Source organism: Gambusia affinis, linkage group LG06, assembly GCF_019740435.1.
Source record: "Gambusia affinis linkage group LG06, SWU_Gaff_1.0, whole genome shotgun sequence".
Taxonomy (NCBI): domain Eukaryota; kingdom Metazoa; phylum Chordata; class Actinopteri; order Cyprinodontiformes; family Poeciliidae; genus Gambusia; species Gambusia affinis.
The window spans coordinates 4,184,163-4,203,026 of record NC_057873.1 but is presented as its reverse complement, the minus strand read 5'-3'; the positions used below and the strand labels follow the sequence as shown (position 1 = coordinate 4,203,026).

The window sequence follows — 18,864 nt, the reverse complement described above, 5'->3', positions numbered from 1 at the left end:
ACATAAAAAACGTTTGTCTGCAATCATAAGAATCTGTCAAACAGCCTGTAAAGGTAATAAATTATTTTAAACATATTTGTAAAAAAATCTAAAAGTCTTTTTTTAATTATTATTTTTAACATAAATACATGTTGTTCATGAGGAATTGTCGATAATTGGATGTTATTTGTTCAAGAGGATTAAAGAAAATAAAGTCATATTTAATAAATTAGAAGAAATGTCTAGATGCGGCTTCCTTGTCAGATTAAAATCTTGTCAGTTCGTGTTACACATACTTGTCATTAAATCTTTGTTTCTCTATTATAAAATTTTATTTGTATTGTTCTGATGTAATATTCTAATTGTAAATGTGAAGGTTTTTTATTACTGTTTAGTGGAAAAGCATCTTAACAGATATAAATCTATTCAAAGTGTTTCACTTAGTGATAAACTTCCTTAAATAATATATTAAATTACTGAATGGACCTGCAGTAAAACCAGGAAGAGACTCCCTAAATGGACATAAAGGTAGTTTTCCACGTCCGGTGAAACTCTCTTTTTAAAACCTGAAACCCGTTCTTGGAAGTGACGTCCCCGTCTTTCCAAGACCCAACCAGCGTCTTTTGTTGTTGTTTAAATCAGGAATGCTGAACATCAGCTGCACAAGGTCGTCCATCTTGTCGAAACTGCGTCTCAGCCGCACAAAGAACCATGTTTTAAAAAATCTGGTCAGACTGGTAAATCTCCACAGAAACTGGTTCAGATCCGAGGTGAAGCTGCTCTGGCTCCGCCTTCAAGCCAGACGTCCTTAAAACCATCTGAGGTTTGACGGCGTTTGCATTAAACTCTCCGACCGGCCGATCTTTCAACTCGTTTGTCTTCTCTGCTCAGTTCAGCCCCAACTCAAACTCCATCATGGTGTCAATGGGACGACAGATGCTGGGCTTCGTCCTGGCCGTCATCGGCTTCCTCGGGACCATCGTCACCTGCGCACTACCCATGTGGAAGGTCACGGCCTTCATCGGCGCCAACATCGTGACGGCGCAGATCATCTGGGAAGGCCTGTGGTTGAACTGCGTGACGCAGAGCACGGGCCAGATGCAGTGTAAGATCTACGACTCGCTGCTGGCGCTGCCGCAGGACCTGCAGGCCGCCCGGGCGCTGGTGATCGTCGCCATCATCGTCTCCGCCATGGGGATCCTCCTGGGCATCGCCGGAGGAAAGTGCACCAACTTCGTTGAGGAGCCGCGCGCCAAAGTCAGGGTGGCCATCGCGTCCGGGGTGGTCTTCATCTGCGCCGGGGTTCTGGTGTTGGTTCCCGTGTGCTGGTCCGCCAACACCATCATCATGGACTTCTACAACCCGGTATTGACCAACGCCCAGCGGCGGGAGCTAGGCGCCGCGCTCTACATCGGCTGGGCCACGGCGGCGCTGCTCATCCTGGGAGGGGCCCTGCTGTGTAGCTCCTGTCCTCCCAAAAACGAGTCCCCAGAGTATCCCGTAAGGTACGGCGGACCCAGATCCGCCGTACCTTATGGGTACAGCGGATCTGGAAAATCTGTGGCCAGATCCGTAGCTAATAGCCGGGCATACGTCTGAACGCTGAGAAAGACTGCAAATTATTGACATTTGTAAGCGAAACACCTTCCATGTGTCTTTCGGAAAGAAAGAGCGACTGACAACTGAGAGGCTGGATCCTTGAAAGAAACCCTCAGCTGAAGACCTTAAAGAAGAAAGATGTGGTGTGAGTTACGGTCCTGGCACTATCTGAATGAGACGTCTGAACTGGTTTATGACCATTAAGACTTCTGATTGACTTTGTACAAGAGACCAGTGACATATTGTGAATGTATTATATTGTATTCTATCTATTTTAAACATTATTATCATTGGGGTTTTTTAATATCATTTATTGAATTTTGTTTTTCAACCTCATACTTTTGTAATAAAATGTGTCTGTCATATTATTACTGTTGTCACAGATCATTTCTTGGTCAGAGTTTCCCTTTTGGTTACATGCCTCCAGAAACACAGAAAAGTATTTATGGTCTAGTTCTGAGTTCAGATATCTTAATCCACTTAAAATAAGTACAAATTAACTCACAAGTAACTTTTCAGCAACATATCAGAGCTTGTTTTAATTTATTAACATTGATGGAATAGATCTAGTTTCATTGGTAAATTATTTCATGCATAACATGGGAACAATGTCTTATGAGTGAAAGAATCTGATGGTGGAACAAGAACTGGGTTGCTAGGCGACGAGCTGGGGTGAAACCAGAATTATTTCATAAATATTAAGGAATTACTGACTTAAAACAAGCTGCTATATCTCGCTGAATAGTTATTTTTGTCCTATTTCTTAGAGCACTAAGGTATTTGCACTAGAAACTAAACCAAGAATACTGTGTAGGATTTTCTGTCTCTGCACAAAAAGTGTTTCTTTGATTCGCACAGAGGAATTACTTAAACATTACGCCTTCAAAATCTACCAAATAATAATGCATATTTAAAACCATACTCATAAGTAACAGCTGAGACATTTTTCTGTCTTAGAAGAGGAGTTGAAACGTGTCTAGGGGGAAACGTCCGTGCAGTGAAAGTATGTGAAAACATGTGACTGTTCAAACTCGTCAGGCTTTTTCCAGCCCAGTTAAACCAGTTTTACTGTCCAGACCAGACTCAGAGCCTTTTCTGTTTTCTGTCAAGTTTCTGCCAACATTGGGAGGAAGTTATACACACCTTGTTGTTTACACGGGGAAAAGGTTTGAATGTTTGGAGGGAGAAAGTAAGGCTCACGTTTTCTGAAGTTGTTTCAAAGACCTCAACTTCACAGTGAATAAATGTCACTCAGTTCCAAAGAGTTTCTTCTGATAAAACTTTATTTGATCAGTTTGATGTATGAGACGTTAGACTTTATATTTGTGGGAACAGAAACAAAAGGAGCACTTTGTGTTTTTATTTGAGCTCATATTTTAGTGTCAGTAATACAATGACGTGTGTAACTTTGACAACAAAGTGAAACCAAACTACTTTAAAACAAAACACAATTCCACCAATCTGATTTTGTACCAATTATGGGGGCATTTTCCACCTGATTTATAATTTTATATAGCCTCAGTTTCACAGAATAAGGTCATGACTGAAATAAAGCTTAAATTGGTTTTATAAAGGCTTTAGCAGCCAAACTGCAACCAGAACCACAATAATGTATAATAGGAATAAATGGAAACTTTTTTGTGTAAAGTGAATACAACCTGAACTAGAGCTGACAACATTAATTAACTTATTTTTGTTTCTTATAAATATTCACCAATTAGTGCACATACAACTAACACTACAGACTAACAAAAAGGGATACTGATGAACAAAATAACTAACCAGATAATAGAACAAACAGTAGCAACAAAACTAAAATAAAACATTAAAATGGATACATTCAAAACAAAGAAAAAACACGGAGCGTAATCAACTGGTGTCACGACAAAAATAATGAAATTGTTCAACATATGTGGATTAGGATACAATTGATCTTTTAATCTTGGCAGCTATTTTCTAATTTGCATTATTAGGCAACGTTAATTTATAATCGAAAGTTATTATCTTTGTACGTAAGGATGAACGACCTATAACTGAACGCACAGCTTCAGTTTTGACAGACGGAAACAAGAGATCAGGCCCAAAATCTGCGTCTTAACATTCAGAGCCACATAAAGACGATTACAAAGACGGCCTTCTATGATTAGAGGATTAATATCTCAACAAGATCTATAGAAACTCATCCATGTGTTTATATTTAATCGCACTGAAAATCTGTCAGAACGCTGCTGCTTGCCTCCTCACTAAAACCAGGAACATAGAGATTTATTAACGTCATTTTTAAACAAAAATTTAAATTTCCCCCTATTTTTTCATGTTTGTTTTTGTAAAAACTCTCAAAACCCGTCATGTATTTAATAATCCAGTTGACTTGGTATTAAAAATCTTCGTCTTTGTTTATCATTTTTAAAACATGGGCTTGTTTGAACAAACTAGTTTCACATATTGCGTGATAAAAACTCTTCCCAAATCCTTTAAATCTTGATTTATGTAAACTCCTGTAGTCAGTATAATGAATGGAATAAGTTTCATAGCTAATATCTGTTTCTACATTTTGATCAATGCCTAATCAAAGCTGCCAATCAGATAATTAAAAGGCGGAGCTGCTTTACATATTAAACTTTATTTCAAGGCCAAAAGGATCCAAATGTTTGTCTGTAACTTCCGATAGTGAAGAAATGTTTACATGAAATGCCTTTTAGAAATGATTCCCATTACGTGAGCAGTGTCAGCACATCATGATGTGGGCGTGTCAACACACCCTGTCCTGTTTCTGCTAACTTTATCTGGTTTCACATTCCTTCGCCTGATTTCAAACACGAGCCTCTGACTCGCCCGGGAACCGGTTACAGGCGCAGGAATTCACCTAAAACTCCTCGACAGGGGAGCAGCTTCCGCAAAATCTCACTCAGTCAGAAGAAAACGGCTGAAACTGCAGTTCCTAATTTTAGCTTTTAGTGCCTGGAGTGAGTAAACAAACTGTGGACCTGAACAAAAACAGGATTTGTGAAACGTTCTGCACATAAAATTCAAATTCAAAATTACTTTATTCATCCCAAAGGCAAATTAAACGTAGCTCGTTTTAAATCAGATTCAGAGTTAGATAGTGATGGCTGTTGGCAGGAAAGATTTCCTATAGCAGTCTGTATTACAGCGAAGTTGAAGAAGCCTCTGACTGAAGACACTCAAAGGTTAAAGGACCTTTTCTTAGCATTTGATTTTAAAATGCTAAAAAAAAAACATTAAACTTTTGTGAAATACACAAAAGACAAAGATAAACTTAAATATTCTAAAAGTCAAAAGAGTCAAAATGTCAATCTTTATTAATTTACTGTAATGATTGTAACTTAATCCACTATCAAACTATTCCTCATCTGGCCTTACACGCACGTCTGAAATTATTCACACCAGTTTTAGATGTAGGATTAGTTTCAATCAACCAGGAAGTCTGATTATGATTAGAAATGAGACGTCTCTCAAAAGATCACCGAAGATTGTAGTCAAATTTGAAAAAAAAAACACCCATAAATTTACATATTTATGTTTTATTCTAAAAAAAATAGTTATTACCTTCTCAATAATCGGTATAAAAGTATTTTTTGGCATTGCAGGAATAAACTCCTTCCTATTCCTGTCGGTATTTAAATGACTAGTTTAGAGTTTCGTTTATTGTTAAACCAATAATAAACCAGTTTATTATAAAGTCACCATATAAGACTTTCAACAAGGTTGAGTTTCATTCACATAAGATTTATTTACAGCTAATTTCTCAAGGTTCTGGTGTGACTTTCTGCACTGGGTCTTCTAGTAACTTATGTACCTAAATTTCACATTGATTTGGTGAAAGTGAGAAGCATAATGGTCCAAAAGACTTTGCATCTAATTACACTGCAAAAACACAACATCTTACCAGGTATTTTTGGTCTGCTTTCCTGCAAATATCTTAGCAAACTTGAAAAAAGGAAAAACTAACTGACAACTAACTTTTTAGCCAGATTTGGGAGCTTGTTTTTATCTAAAAAGAGTCTTTTTTCCCCCCTTTATGCTCTGTAAATATCTCCATTTCTTGCAAAAACACAAAATCTTACCAATTATTTTTGGTCTAGTTTATAGTACCAATATCTTTGTACAATTGAAATAAGGCAAAAGTGACAGGTTTTCAGAAAGATGTAGGAGTTTGTTTTAGATCAATAATTCCCTAATATTGAGGAAAAAGTTCCTGATTCACTGGGAGATTGATTCACTTCTGGGAAAAATGTCTCGAACTTGAACTTTTTCATCAAGTTTTATTGACTTAAAACCAGATCCTACATGTTGCTGAAAAGATACTTGTTAGTTAGTTAGTTGTAAGATTTTTTCTCAAGAAACTAGAACAAAATACTTGGTAAGATTGTGTGTTTTATTTTGTAAAACACACAAAGCTTCAGATTCTTTCAGACTTTTTCATCTCTGTCAAACACACGACAAACTGCCATCATTCTCTGCAGCTTGCATTCTGGTTGATAATGTTCCAGGAACAACTTCTGGCTGGTCCGTACGTCAATTGTTGAAGCCCCAACCTTTATTGTCCTTGCACACAAAAACCGCCTGCAGGTGTGGAATCATTTGCCAGGCCTTCTAGTGTTTCCCTCACAGCTTGGCTTTCACACCTCCCATTCTTCTGCTCCCTCTGGTTCACACAAACGCCCGGCCGCCACTCTGTCTGCCAGAGACGCACAGCGATGGCCTCCATGGGGTTGCAGATGGCCGGTTGTGCCTTGGCGCTCTTCGGTTGGATCGGGGTTCTCATCGCCTGCGCTGCACCCATGTGGCGGGTCACGGCCTTCATCGGCAGCAACATTGTGACCTCGCAGATCATGTGGGAGGGCATCTGGATGAGCTGCGTGGTGCAGAGCACCGGCCAGATGCAGTGCAAGGGCTACGACTCCATGCTGGCGTTGAGCAATGACCTTCAGGGCGCCAGAGCTTTGGTGGTGGTTTCCATCGTCGTCGGCATTGTGGGACTCCTGATTGCTTTCGTCGGGGGAAAGTGCACAAACTTCATTCCGGAGGAGAAGGTCAAGGCCAAGGCCTCGGTGGCTGCAGGAGCCGTCCTGATCGTCAGCGGAGTCCTCTGCCTCGTTCCCGTTTCCTGGACGGCCAGCATCATCATCCAGGACTTCTACAACCCTCTGGTGGTGGAGGCGCAGAAACGAGAGATCGGGGCGTCCCTGTACATCGGCTGGGGCGCCGCGGCGCTGCTGACCCTGGGAGGGGGGCTTCTGTGTGCCAGCTGCCCCCCAAACAAGGAAACCGCCCCCTCTGTGAAGTATCTGCTGAACAGGTCGGGAGGAAACAGCAAAGGAGAATCATACCGATCATCCTCGCTGACGAAGACGTATATTTGAGACGAACTGGAATTCATACTGCAAAAACACAAAATCTTACCAAATATTTTTGGTCTAGTTTCTACTGGATTTATCTCAGTACACTTGAAATAGGACAAAACTAACTTACATGCAACTTTGCATCAGATATAGGAGCTAGTTTTAAGTAAATAATTCCCTAATATAGATTTTTAAAAGCACTATTTCCACTTTCACCTGAAGCAAGACATTTTCCCAAGTTAGAAGTGAAATAATCTGCCAATGCAACTAGAGCTTAAATAACCTAAACAAGCTTCTGTATCTTTCTGAAAAGTTACTTTTAAGTTAGTTTTATCTTATTTCAAGTGTACTAACACGCTATAAACCCAACCAAAAATTCTTGGTAAGATTTTAGGTTTTTGCAGTGAAGGACGACATTGAAGCAGCATGAAGAAAAACAAACAAACAAAAAAATCAAACCTGTGTTACTTTTGCATTAAAACAAGTTTAGTTTTAAGTTGTACAGTTCTATATTTTTATTCATGTTGGAAAATGTTTTTTTTATATTGTTGTTTTTCGTTAGACGGACCTTTTGTTTGCTCTGCGCCAGCAGGTGATATTTAACCAAACACAGCAGGAACCTGTTTGGCCGGTACTAACCAGATCAAAATCCCAAGAACAAAAGCAGCGACTCAGGGAATCACAATGCCGTTGACTCGTAAATGTTCAGCTCCTTTTGCGCGACACCTCTCAGTGTCCGACGTTCATACAGAAAGGACAGTAATTAAACCAAAAACAGAGACTTCTGCAGCTTTAATCCTCACAAACGGGTTTTAAAAGATGTTTTTTAATTTGACGGGTTTGATGCTTTCTTAGCCAATCACACTTCAGATGAGAAAGGAGTCAAATTACGTAGCAGCGGCGCTCAAAATGGCTCCTCCTCTTTTACTCACATTACAGGAAATATAATTTTTTTTTTTATTGTTTCCTTTTATATGTGTTAATATATGTGTGTGTGTTGCTTTTTTTTACTTCATACACATTTATTCAAAAATAAATTTGTTTTAATTTAAATGGTTTCTTATTTATAGCAGTTAAAACTTCTGGTTAAAAAGACATAAAATACACTGAAAAAAACACACACAAAATCTTCTGTATTTTGGTCTAATTTCAGGTGCAAATATCTGAGAACACTTAAAATAAGACAAAAATAATTACAAGTAATTTTTCAACAAGATAGAAGAGCTTGTTTTAAGTCAATAATTTCTTAAAATTGATGAAAATGTGTTATTTCTACTGGCAGATTATTTCACATATGACATGAGAAAAATGTCTTGTTATAAATTAAATAATCTGGCAATGAAACTAGAACTTTTTCATTAATATTAGGAAGTTATTTACTGAAAACAAGTCATTATTGCTGAAAAATGACTTGTGAATTAGTTTAGTGTAATTTCTAAGATAGTTGGTCTAGAAACAAAACAAAAATATTTGGTAGGATTTTCTGTTTTTGCAGTGTAAATTAATATTTTAATACAGTTATTTAACTTTTTCAAACAAAAAAAACCCAGATAAATATAAACTTTAATCTTATTACATTAATTTATTGGTGGGGAGCTGAATGAGGAAACAATTATTTCCAGAAAAATTACTGGTGTCAAAACTTCTGACTCCTTGAGATAAATGTAAGAAAAACATTTCTGTCATTATTTTACCATTTCATATAGAAATCAGTTACTTCCTGTCTGCATAATGTTATAAATATGATGCCACAAGTTCTCCAGAAATGGCAAGAGAAGAGAACATTTCCATTCATGTAAAACAGTCCTCCTCTTTTTTGCCCTACCAACACAAAAGTAAACAGGAAGTTTGCTAAATGCTACTCTGGCTTCATTTTAGAAATGTTCAAAGGTTTTCCTTTATAAAAACTGTAAGAACCTGTCAGGTGATTGGAATGAAAAACAGAAAGAGAGTAAAAAAAAAGAATGATTAGATCTCTTGTATGCTTCAACTTTACTGTGAAATGTTACAGGAGATGCTACAGATTGTGACTCTGTGCAAAAGGGAGTCATGAGTGGTAATAAATTTTTTAACTGTATACGTTGGAAATACTGGTGTAAAATTACTCAACATATAAAAATCACTCGTGTTATCAGTTATAAATGAGGTAAATTAAGATGCCTCTGAAATAGCAAAAGAGCAGGTACTTTGATAAAGTCCAGACATTTTGCAGGATAAATTATCTACGAGGTAAAAAATGTTCGGAAGAAGAGAAAATATTTCACTCAACTCTGAAAGCTCAAATATGTGACGTAATATTTCAGAATGCAGCTGAATAAAAGAGCAAAGCATTACTGCATTATGTTTTACCTTCTCTGTATTTTGTCCTGTGCTGCCACCTAGTGGCCATCTGGTGGCATGGCTAAAAACATGGTTTAGTAATAAGAATCAATTTTAGAATTCAAGTTTGACATTTATGCTGCTTTAAATTTCTTTTCACCTTTTAAATGGTTTGACAATAAATCCAAAGTGTATAGTTTTATAAATGTAACTTATCTTTGTAGAGATTTGGTTGTTTTTATTAACTTAAAAAAGGAAACAGGGTTTCTGCAGGTTTCACCAACTCAAGTCTAAGATTTTTTTAAGACTGTTATGAATGAAAACTGAGATCTGTATATCAGCAGAAAGGTAGTCAGGAAAATCACATATTTTATATGGTATTACACTGCAAAAACACAAAATTTTACCGATATTTTTGTCTAATTTCGAGTGCAAATATCTGAATACACTTGAAATAAGACAAAACTAACTGAACAGTAAAATTTCAGCAAGATATAAAAGTTTGTTTAAAGTCAATAATTCCTTAATATTGATACAAATGTTCTAGTCCCACTATTAGAATATTCTACTGCGCCGTTACCTAGCAACCCCAGCTAAACCCAGCCCGTTACCTAGCAACCCGGTTATAGTTCCACTGGCAGGAAATTTCATTTATAACTGAAATAATCTATCAATGGAACCAGAACTTTTTCATTAATACTGAGGAATAATTGACTAAAACAGGTTCTTATGTCTTGCTGAAAAGTTACTTTCTCTTAATTCAAATGTGCTAAGATATTTTCTCTTGGTAAAATTGGGTGTTTTTACAGTTCAACGTCCATTTTTTACATAAAAACTGGTTGAACGGATAATGTGGTGTTTCCGATTGGACACTCAGAGCCTATTTGTTGTGTTTTTAACAGACTTTAAGGCTCCCATGGCTCTGCAGGAGCTGGGCATCAGCCTGTCCATGATGGGCGTCGCCGGCACCATGTTGATCTGCGGCCTGCCCATGTGGAAGGTCACAGCGTTCATCGGCACCCACCTGGTGGTGATGCAGGTGTTCTGGGAGGGCTTGTGGATGACCTGCGTCAGCGAGTACACGGGCCAGATGCAGTGCAAGCTCTACGACGCCCTGCTGGACCTGTCGCCGGACCTCCAGGCGGCCCGCGGCCTCATTTGCATCAGCCTGGTGCTGGGCTGTTTGGGATTCCTCATCTTCATCCTGGGAGCTCGCTGCACCAACTGCCTGGGCCACCCGCGGATCAAAGCGCTGGTGGTGATCGGCTCCGGCGCCATCTTCTGCCTGTCCGCGCTCACCACAGTGGTCGCTGTCGCCTGGACCGCCAACACCATCATCACGGATTTTTACAACCCCAGAGTTCCCGAGGTGCTGAAGAGAGAGCTGGGCGCCGCTATCTACATTGGGTTTGTGTCGTCCGGGCTGCTGTTCTGCGGAGGAACCGTTCTCTGCGTGACCTGCCCACCAGAACCAGACAGATTCCCCTCCAGCGGCTACATGCTGGCCAAGACTCCCACCCGGAGCAGCTACGCCATCAAGAACTATGTATGAAAACAGAAACAGAACCACAACGTCTTGACCTCTGCGGACTTCTTTTATGGTGCTTGCACCTTAATTACAATCTGTACGCTGCAAAAATACAAAAAATGACCAAGTATTTTTGGTCTAGTTTCTAGCGCACATACGCTAGCACCCATGAAATAAAACAAAACTGACTTAGAAAAAACTCTTCAGCAAGATATTGTTGACTTTAAGCTGCAGTCTGTAATATGTTGCTTAAACGTGATAAAACTGTCACCATGTTCTGACAGTTTGAGGCAAATAATCTGAGAAAAGATGGACTCCACTCCACTTTCCAAAAACAACCAATCAGAGCCAAGAGGCGGGGCTTAGCGCTGTCAATCAAACTTGTGTGCATGCTACTAAATGAGTTAAATGGCAGCGAAACAACTTACTGTTACAGAAAAAAACTTTCTTCTTATGCCATCAGTGGTTATGCTAACTAGCCTTAGCATTCACAACAAGATCTGCTGACAGGGAGAAACTGTATCATAGCAGAGCAAGAGAGAAAGGGGTGGGAGGGGTACGAACGTGATTGGCAGCACTAAGACCCGCCCCCTGACTCTGATTGGTTGTTTCTAGTTAGTGCTGGGAGAAGATAGAGAACTTAATTTTTTTTCGCAGATTATCTCTCATATCATATTGTCACGTCATTGTTACAGTTTCAACAAATATGTAAAAAATACTTTTTATAAAAGTTACACACTGCAGCTTTAAGACAAAACTTATTTTACAAGTAACATCCTGCAAGATATTATTCACCCAAGAAAGCTCCCACTTATTTCTGAAAAGTTACTTGTAAGTTAGTTTTGTCTCATTTCAAGTTCTCTAAGACACTTGAGTCAGAAACGAGACAAAAATACTTGGTAAGATTTGGTGTTTTTGCAGCAAGTTTGCAACATTTTTTTAATTAGATTTAAATTTTTTTTTTTTTGCTAAAGTGCTTAAAGAAAATATTTTAACTGCTATTTTTGCTCGTTAATCATTTGATTGTAGTGGCAGAAATAAAAACCGTGAAACATTTGGGTCATTCTTGATTTATTGTCTTAAGTTTCTACCAGATGAATAATCAACTTTGCAGAAGCGTAAATCTGAGTACCAGCACAAGTTTGGACTTGTGACTGAAAACTCACAGCTAAAACACGCAGTGTGTGTTACTTTCACACACTTTAAATCAGGTTTCATCAGGCAGAATCAGGGCCCGCACTGCAAAAACACAAAATATTACCAATTATTCTGGCTCCTAGTGGAAATCTCTTACAACACTTTAAATAAGACAAAACTAACTTACAAGTAACATTTCAGCAAAAAATGTGAGCTTAGAGAAAAATTACTTGTAAATTGTTCTAGTGTTAATTGAATTGTACTAAAATATTTGCACTATAAACTAGACAAAAATACTTGATAAGGCTTTGTGTTTTTGCAGTGCACTGACGAAATTTGTAGTATGAAGAACCCAAAGTTTTGAGATAAGTTGTCATTTTAATAAATAAATGAGTTTTAAAGCCAAAATCTCAGAATTAAACACTTTCTTAATTTCTAGCAACCAAATCTACGTAAAATGTGTTTGGTACAAAAAGATGTTTCACTGCAAAAACACAAAATCTTATGACGTATTTTTGGTCTCGTTTTTATTTCAGTACACTTGAATTAAGACAAAACTAACTAACAAGTAACTTTTAAATAATATAAAATAGGTAGTTTTAAGTCCTGAATGTGGATTCTACTGGCAGACTATTTCACTTATAACAAGACATTTTTCACATATAATAAGTTGAAATAATCTATTAATCACATGATTGATCAACTATATTCTGATTATTAACACTTATTGAAGCAAAGGTTTGTTTCCAGAGACTTCATAATTAATTTTATTTCTGATTTTGATCGTGTTTTTTTTTTAATCATAATTATTATTATTATTATTTTTTTTTATTAATTGATATTTAAATGTTCTTAATGTTGCAGTGTTGAATGTTCTTCACAAAACTACAGTTACTTGCAATATTATGCCATTATCAACAAATATATCATGAATTGTTTCAAAAGCAACACCTGGACAATTTATCATCCAGTAAAATTTCTTGACTTTTTCTTCAATATTAAGGAATTGTTGACTTAAAACAAGCTGGTATGTCTTGCAGAAAAGTTACTTGTAAATGAGTTTTGATTGTTTGTATTGCACTAAGATATTTGCTCTGTAACCCAGACCAAACATACTTGGTAAGATGTTGTGTTTTTGCAGAGCAGCAGCTGAAAAGTCAGAGCACAGCGGACGCTTTGTTTTCTCCCCTCTCTGCACAGACGGGGATAAATGGATTGTTTTGAAACCATGGCAGAGAAAACAGAGGGATTTCCCTCCTCCGCCCAGCGACAGCTGAGCCAGTGCCGTCTTTTTAAGAATGCCAAAGAGCCGGTTCCCTCCTCTCTCTGCACAGACATGCAAAACACACAAACCCAACACTGCACTGCAAAAACACAGAACCTTACCAACTACTTTTAGTCCAGCTTATAGTGCAAATATACTATCACACTTTAAATAAGAGAAAACTAACTTGTGTTTGTTTTAAGTAAATAATTCCTTAATTTTGACCAGCGAGACATTTCCCCATTTTATTAATTAAATGTTCTACCAAGGGAACTAGTCATTTATACTAATATCAAGGAATTATTGACTTAAAAGAAGCTCATATTTCTTCCTGAAAGTCACTTGTAACCATAGTTGGGTCGCTACATTTATTCAATTACATTTACAGTAACTTCTTGTAAAAAAAAAAATTAAAACACTTTTATGAGTGTTTTTACTTTGAGTTATATTATTATGAAGTATTTCTACTCTTGAGTAAAATTTCTGGATTCGCTACACACTGAATGTAAAACAAACATGTTTTAACCAAAAATTCACCAGACACACTGAATAAAGATAATGGAGTTTCAGCTTTAAAAAACTCAGTGCAACAGAGTTTTATAATTTTACAATATTATAGATGTAAAGTTTGTCCAAATGTGTTTATTTATTCTTTTAATTTATTTTGTTTAGCCACGTTGTTTCCACAGACATTTATGTTATCTTCTGTTGCGCTGCTCTTGGCGGTTGACGGTTACCATAGCAACCGGTAACCGACAGCTCCGCCCCCTTTTTTCGGTTCGCCGTTCTGTAACTGTGGTATGTACTGGGATCAGCTCTGTGTTTTATCTACAAGTATATTTTAACATAGTTTAGACAAATGTAATAATATTCATATTTATCTGTTATCATTGTTAATGTTCGTTTTAACTGTGTTTAAATTTACAACGGCTAACTGCTAACTGGGAGTTATTGCTTTGTAGTTTGTTTAGGGTTGTTTATTGTATTTTATTTAATGTACAGAAGCTGCTGGACGGATGTTAACCACCATCTTGATTTCAATCTTTTCTTAGAATGAATCCGGTGAACCTGAGAGTTTATGTGTGAAATCAACCTGCTGGAGTCGAGACGAACATAGAAGAGTTTCATCAAATTGAGTTTCCCAAACTTTACATAGGCTATGTATGTTTTTCTAACATTTTAACTTCACGTATTGACTTAGATAATCTTAATTTGATTACTTGTAATAAATTAAGTCTATTTTTAAAGTTGGTCACCAGTTTTGATTTTTGTTTTGTAGTGCACACACCTGCAGTTTCTGTTAAAGTTTCATAAGTTTTTCCTTAAAAAGAAACTGATTTTGATTATATTTTTTCTTTTGCCTAATTTTAGTATTTTTGCTACTAATATGAATCATTGTCATTTTGGTCCCTAAAATACCAAAATTTCCACTTAGCTTTATATTTTTGTCCATCTGATGACATAATTTACTGTTACTCAGTACTTGAGTACATTTTACCAAATTTTTTTTAACTTTTACTTGTTGAAGTGATGCTACTTCAACAAGTAAGTAGCATCACTACTTAGAGGTGACAGAGTTTGTTTACTCTGTCCACCTCTGCTTGTAAGCCAGTTTTGTCTTATTTCAAGTGAACTAAGATATTTGCACAGGAACTGAACCAAAGTTACTTGGTAGGACTTTGTGTTTTTGCAGTGTGTGCTTCACATGTTGAACATTAAAACAACGCCCCGCTCTGCCCCGCTCCGCCCCGGCCCGGTCCGGCCCGCTGCCAGCTGTTTCTGGCTTTGGCAGCAGAGAGAAGAGAGGATGACGAGGCCGCCGGTCGGAGTCATGAAGCGGCACCTGGAGATCGCCGGCCTCGGCGTGGCCGCCGCAGGTTGGCTGGCCGCCGTCCTGACTCGCTGCCTGGCGCTGTGGACGGTCAGCGGGACGCTCAACAACCAGACAGCCAGCCTGCCTGCCTACTGGGATGGGGTGTGGCTACAGTGGGATCACTGGGATCTGGCCCACGATGGCAGCCTGCACTGCTCTTTCTACCAATCCTTGATGTCTCTTTCTGGAAGTTTTCGCACGTGGAGGGCTCTCATCATGGCCGCCATTGGAGTCGGGGGCTTCGCCATGGTGGTTGGAGGAGTGGGGCTGGTTTGGTTCCCAGGGAGGGGCCAGATCAAGGTGTTTTCTGGGAGTTTTTTCATCGTGGCGGGGATCTTGTTGCTGGTTCCCACAGCCTGGACGTGCCACCACACCAGCCAGCCACTAGAGGGCGCGGTGCCGCTCAGGAGAGACTGGGGACCTGCTCTGTACCTCGGATGGATCTCCTTCGCGTTGATGCTGGTCGGTGGGATATTTCTGACCACCAGATGCCCCGCCGCGGGGGTACAGGAGGGACAGCCTGGCGTCGCCGAGGAGGAGGCCAGCAACCCGCTGAGCACCATCAACAGAACCGCGTTCACAAACAGCCAATACAACCGCAGGTCACAGCCCTTCTGACAGAACTGGACCGGGCAGCAGAACCAACGAAAAGTGAAATTAATGCTCTCAGGAAAGCGTCTGACTGCACTTTAAAAAAAAAGAAAAAAAGAAAGAATAAAGGGTTAGAAATAACTTAAATAAGCAGAACTGCACAGACTTTATTAACAGGGCTGATTTTTGCTGTGTTTCGTTCTACTTTAACAAACTGTTTGTCTTTTTATTATTTCTACCCTGGTAAAACAGAACTAGACAGTGACTTGCTCCACTTGCTTCATACAGCGGCTCCAGGATATTGAGAAACGATGACTTCCTGCAGGCATTTCCACTACAAATGTGCGCAAAACTGTCAATGTTCCCGTAATGAAACAAAAAAACTCAATTTCGCAATTGCCTGCGAAGAAGGAAGTGCTGATCACAGCAGAAAATCGGAGCAGAAAATCGACGTCATCATTGACATATAATGAATTAGGGCTATTGTGGATAGAAAAGAAAGTAGGAGCAAATTTCTGCCAAAAAACTCAGAAATGTATATTAATCTTAAAAATTGTTTACAAAACCCTGGAATTTCTGAGTGTGAAAACTAAATTTTTAAAAGTCTAAATTTTTAAACTTTTGAGCTCAGAAAATCTCAGTTTTCTAGAAAATATGTGAAATTAATCTCAAAATTTGTGAGTTTTCTTCTTCTTCTTTTTTTTTTTTTTTTTTCCAAATTTTGGACTTTTGAAGCTCTGAAATTTAAAACTTTTTTCTAGAACATTTCTGAGATCTCAAAATTTTATCACTAATTTTCTGCTTTTGCAGCTCAGAAATTTCCAAGTTTTTTCCAGAAATTTTCCGAGATTAATCTAAAAATTTCTGAGTTTTTGGGCAGAAATGTACTCCTTTCTTTTTCTAGACACAATTTCCCTAATTACCCCCCCCCTCCCCCCCGCCACTTCTTTCTGCTTTCTGATTGGCTGGTTGAAAATCTACCAGAGGAATCGAAGTGAATGGGAGAAAAGCCAGAATGTGTTGCGAAGCGAGATTTAATTGTTTATTTTTGTTTGTTTCTTAAATCTAAACACACCACAGTAAAAAACTAAACTCTATTTAGTGTTGCTATAGCAACACTAAACATTGGTGGATAATTTCAGCACATTTTTATGACTGCAGTTTAAACTCTTTAAAACAAACGACTGTTTGCAGAGATGCGTAACAACTGGCTACGTTTACTTGAGTAACATTTTGGGAAAATAAACTTTTAGAAGAGTTTTACTGCCTGTACTTTTTAGTTTTACTTGAGTAATTCTATGACGTATCACTACTCGAGTAAAATTTCTGGATTTTCTACCAGCTGTGAGTAACTGAATGATGAAAAACCTTATTTTACCCAAAACTTTGATTTGTTATGACCTTATTTATATGAATTATTTTCATTTTGGTTTTTAGAATACCACATAACTTTACATTTTGGTCCATCTGATGATGTACATTTTAAATATTGTCAAATACTTTTTCTTAAACGGCTACATTTTACCTGAGTAAAAACATGCTGAAGTAGTTCTGCTTTCATTAGAGTATCATTTTTGGCTTCTGCAGACCAAAGTGAATCAGACGTGATGGGAGGCGTAGAAACAGCTTCAAGAGGGATTAATGAAGGATTTATAAGTTCTTACAACCGAGCAATAAGCTTTAGACTAAATGTATCTGCTCAGAGTTTCATTTTCCCTGCAGGTGAACAAAATGACGACTGACAAAATTCTTGTATTTTGTGTGTTTTATCTCAAACTGTTGCGTTTGGTTGAACTGGAATCAGACGCAGAGTAACAGAAAAAAACCAGGCATGTTGGAACACGACCCAACGCTCACAAACAGGATGGGCGGCGTTCAGGTGGCGTTTTGTTCTGTGAATCAAAGTCACAGCCTTTAAAAAAAGCACAAAAGTTTTGGAATTACACTTGTTTACTTCTGCAGCTTTACGGCTCCACTGTGTTTCTTTAAATGTGATTTCATGTAGAAAATCTGCTGGATTTAACCTCGACTTTTAATTTTATTTACTCATTAACTTTATTTATCCAAATTTAACACTGAAAGCCAAAGAAGCCTGACTCTTTTAAACTTTCTGCTTCCAACTTTAAATGAAAGAAAATCATTTAGATCATTGTTTACTACTAGCAACATAACCATATCTGAGTTTTTCCTTTTAGCTTTGTGTGTTTATTCTATTTCAGAAAATGCAAACATAATAATAAAAAAAATCTTATTTTCCATCTTTTGTTCAAATCTTCTTGGTTTTTTAAAGCAACACTAGATAAATATAAAAATAAAAGCAAACTTCAGATAACAGCCTCCCTGTTAGAGCCGTTTTAAATACTGAAAACATTTTCTTCTTTTATTCCAGAATTAAAAAAGATTAAACACTGAAGTCCCATTTTCAGTCTAAAGGCATTCATTTATTTTTTGAGTTTATGATGTCACGTTTGAAAGAAGCCCACAGCATCACAGATCCTTCACCATGCTTATGATAATAAATCTGAGTTGCTTTTCCACATATTCAGCCTCTTTTTCACACACAGTTCCAGAAAACGCCAAATACTCCATTTCTGTTTGTGATGGTAGGACAAAAGCTGTGAAGTAGAGGGTTGCTATGGAAACCACAACACCAAACCTAAATGCCATGTATACCAGTCTTTCCCATTTTGAAGAGTGGCTAAAAGAAACGTCAGGAAAACTGTTCACAAAAAAAAAAAAACACCTTCAGTTCTATTTTTATGGTGACATTTTCTGAAACAATTATGTCTCAATGTTATATTAAACACTGTTTATCTCTGCAATAATAAAAATAATAATTTATTTGACATATTTCTATTGAGCTGCCAGGAAAAGTGACAGATTGTGTGTATATTTATAATAATTTTATGTCAGTAAAATCCCAGTCTACAGGAAACAATCAGGTTTTTTTTCTGTTCAGCTGCAGAGCAGGATTAGTTGTTGAAGTTAAATATTTACTTCTGGGCCTATGAAGATAAGGAAGGAGTCAAAGATGTGCACAATAGGACAGGAAAATAATAAATAATAACATATAGGTCAGAGTTAATATCTGGCTTTAGTTTTTTTTACATTTGAACGCTGAAGCCTGCTATCGGATCGACTCTTCAGAAGTAAGATTAGTGTGAGTTTCTCTTAAACATAGCTGCTGCGTTAAAGGCTGAAATAAGGC

General features: G+C 37.7%; 3 protein-coding genes across 5 annotated transcripts in view; all 3 read left to right on the top strand.

The window, feature by feature from the left end:
* The window catches only part of LOC122832911 (claudin-4-like), a 50,450-nt gene extending 39,529 nt beyond the window's left edge, over positions 1 to 10,921 (top strand). For both annotated transcript variants that reach the window (XM_044120144.1, XM_044120143.1), the window contains one exon: positions 10,166 to 10,921. In XM_044120144.1, the coding sequence (XP_043976079.1) occupies positions 10,180 to 10,815 (636 nt within the window). In that variant the 5' untranslated portion in view covers positions 10,166 to 10,179 and the 3' untranslated portion in view covers positions 10,816 to 10,921. The remainder of the gene's footprint in view (positions 1 to 10,165) is intronic.
* On the top strand, positions 808 to 7,470 carry LOC122832918 (claudin-4-like). Its single transcript, XM_044120153.1, has 2 exons — positions 808 to 1,370; positions 6,290 to 7,470. Exons 1-2 carry the CDS (start codon positions 895 to 897, stop codon positions 6,963 to 6,965), a joined length of 1,152 nt encoding a protein of 383 aa, XP_043976088.1. The 5' UTR covers positions 808 to 894; the 3' UTR covers positions 6,966 to 7,470.
* Positions 10,922 to 13,916: 2,995 nt separating the features above from the next.
* LOC122832904 (claudin-4-like) lies at positions 13,917 to 18,601 on the top strand. Of its 2 annotated transcripts, none has more exons than XM_044120131.1 (3): positions 13,917 to 13,990; positions 14,245 to 14,353; positions 14,886 to 18,601. In XM_044120131.1, the coding sequence occupies exon 3, from the start codon at positions 14,898 to 14,900 to the stop codon at positions 15,681 to 15,683; it is 786 nt and encodes a 261-aa protein (XP_043976066.1). In that variant the 5' UTR covers positions 13,917 to 13,990; positions 14,245 to 14,353; positions 14,886 to 14,897; the 3' UTR covers positions 15,684 to 18,601. The 2 variants fall into 2 exon arrangements, with proteins under 2 accessions (XP_043976066.1, XP_043976068.1); XM_044120133.1 differs by lacking the exon at positions 13,917 to 13,990 and adding an exon at positions 14,039 to 14,053.
* The last annotated feature ends 263 nt before the right edge of the window (positions 18,602 to 18,864 follow it).

What these genes read in the sequence shown, in the direction of transcription:
- LOC122832918 (XM_044120153.1), top strand. Translation starts at nt 895, where the DNA reads ATGGTGTCAATGGGACGACAGATGCTGGGCTTCGTCCTGGCCGTCATC. An exon ending in ACCAACGCCCAGCGGCGGGA is followed by an intron (nt 1,371 to 6,289) that starts GCTAGGCGCCGC and finishes TGTCTGCCAGAG; the next exon opens with ACGCACAGCGATGGCCTCCA.
- LOC122832904 (XM_044120131.1), top strand. Translation starts at nt 14,898, where the DNA reads ATGTTGAACATTAAAACAACGCCCCGCTCTGCCCCGCTCCGCCCCGGC.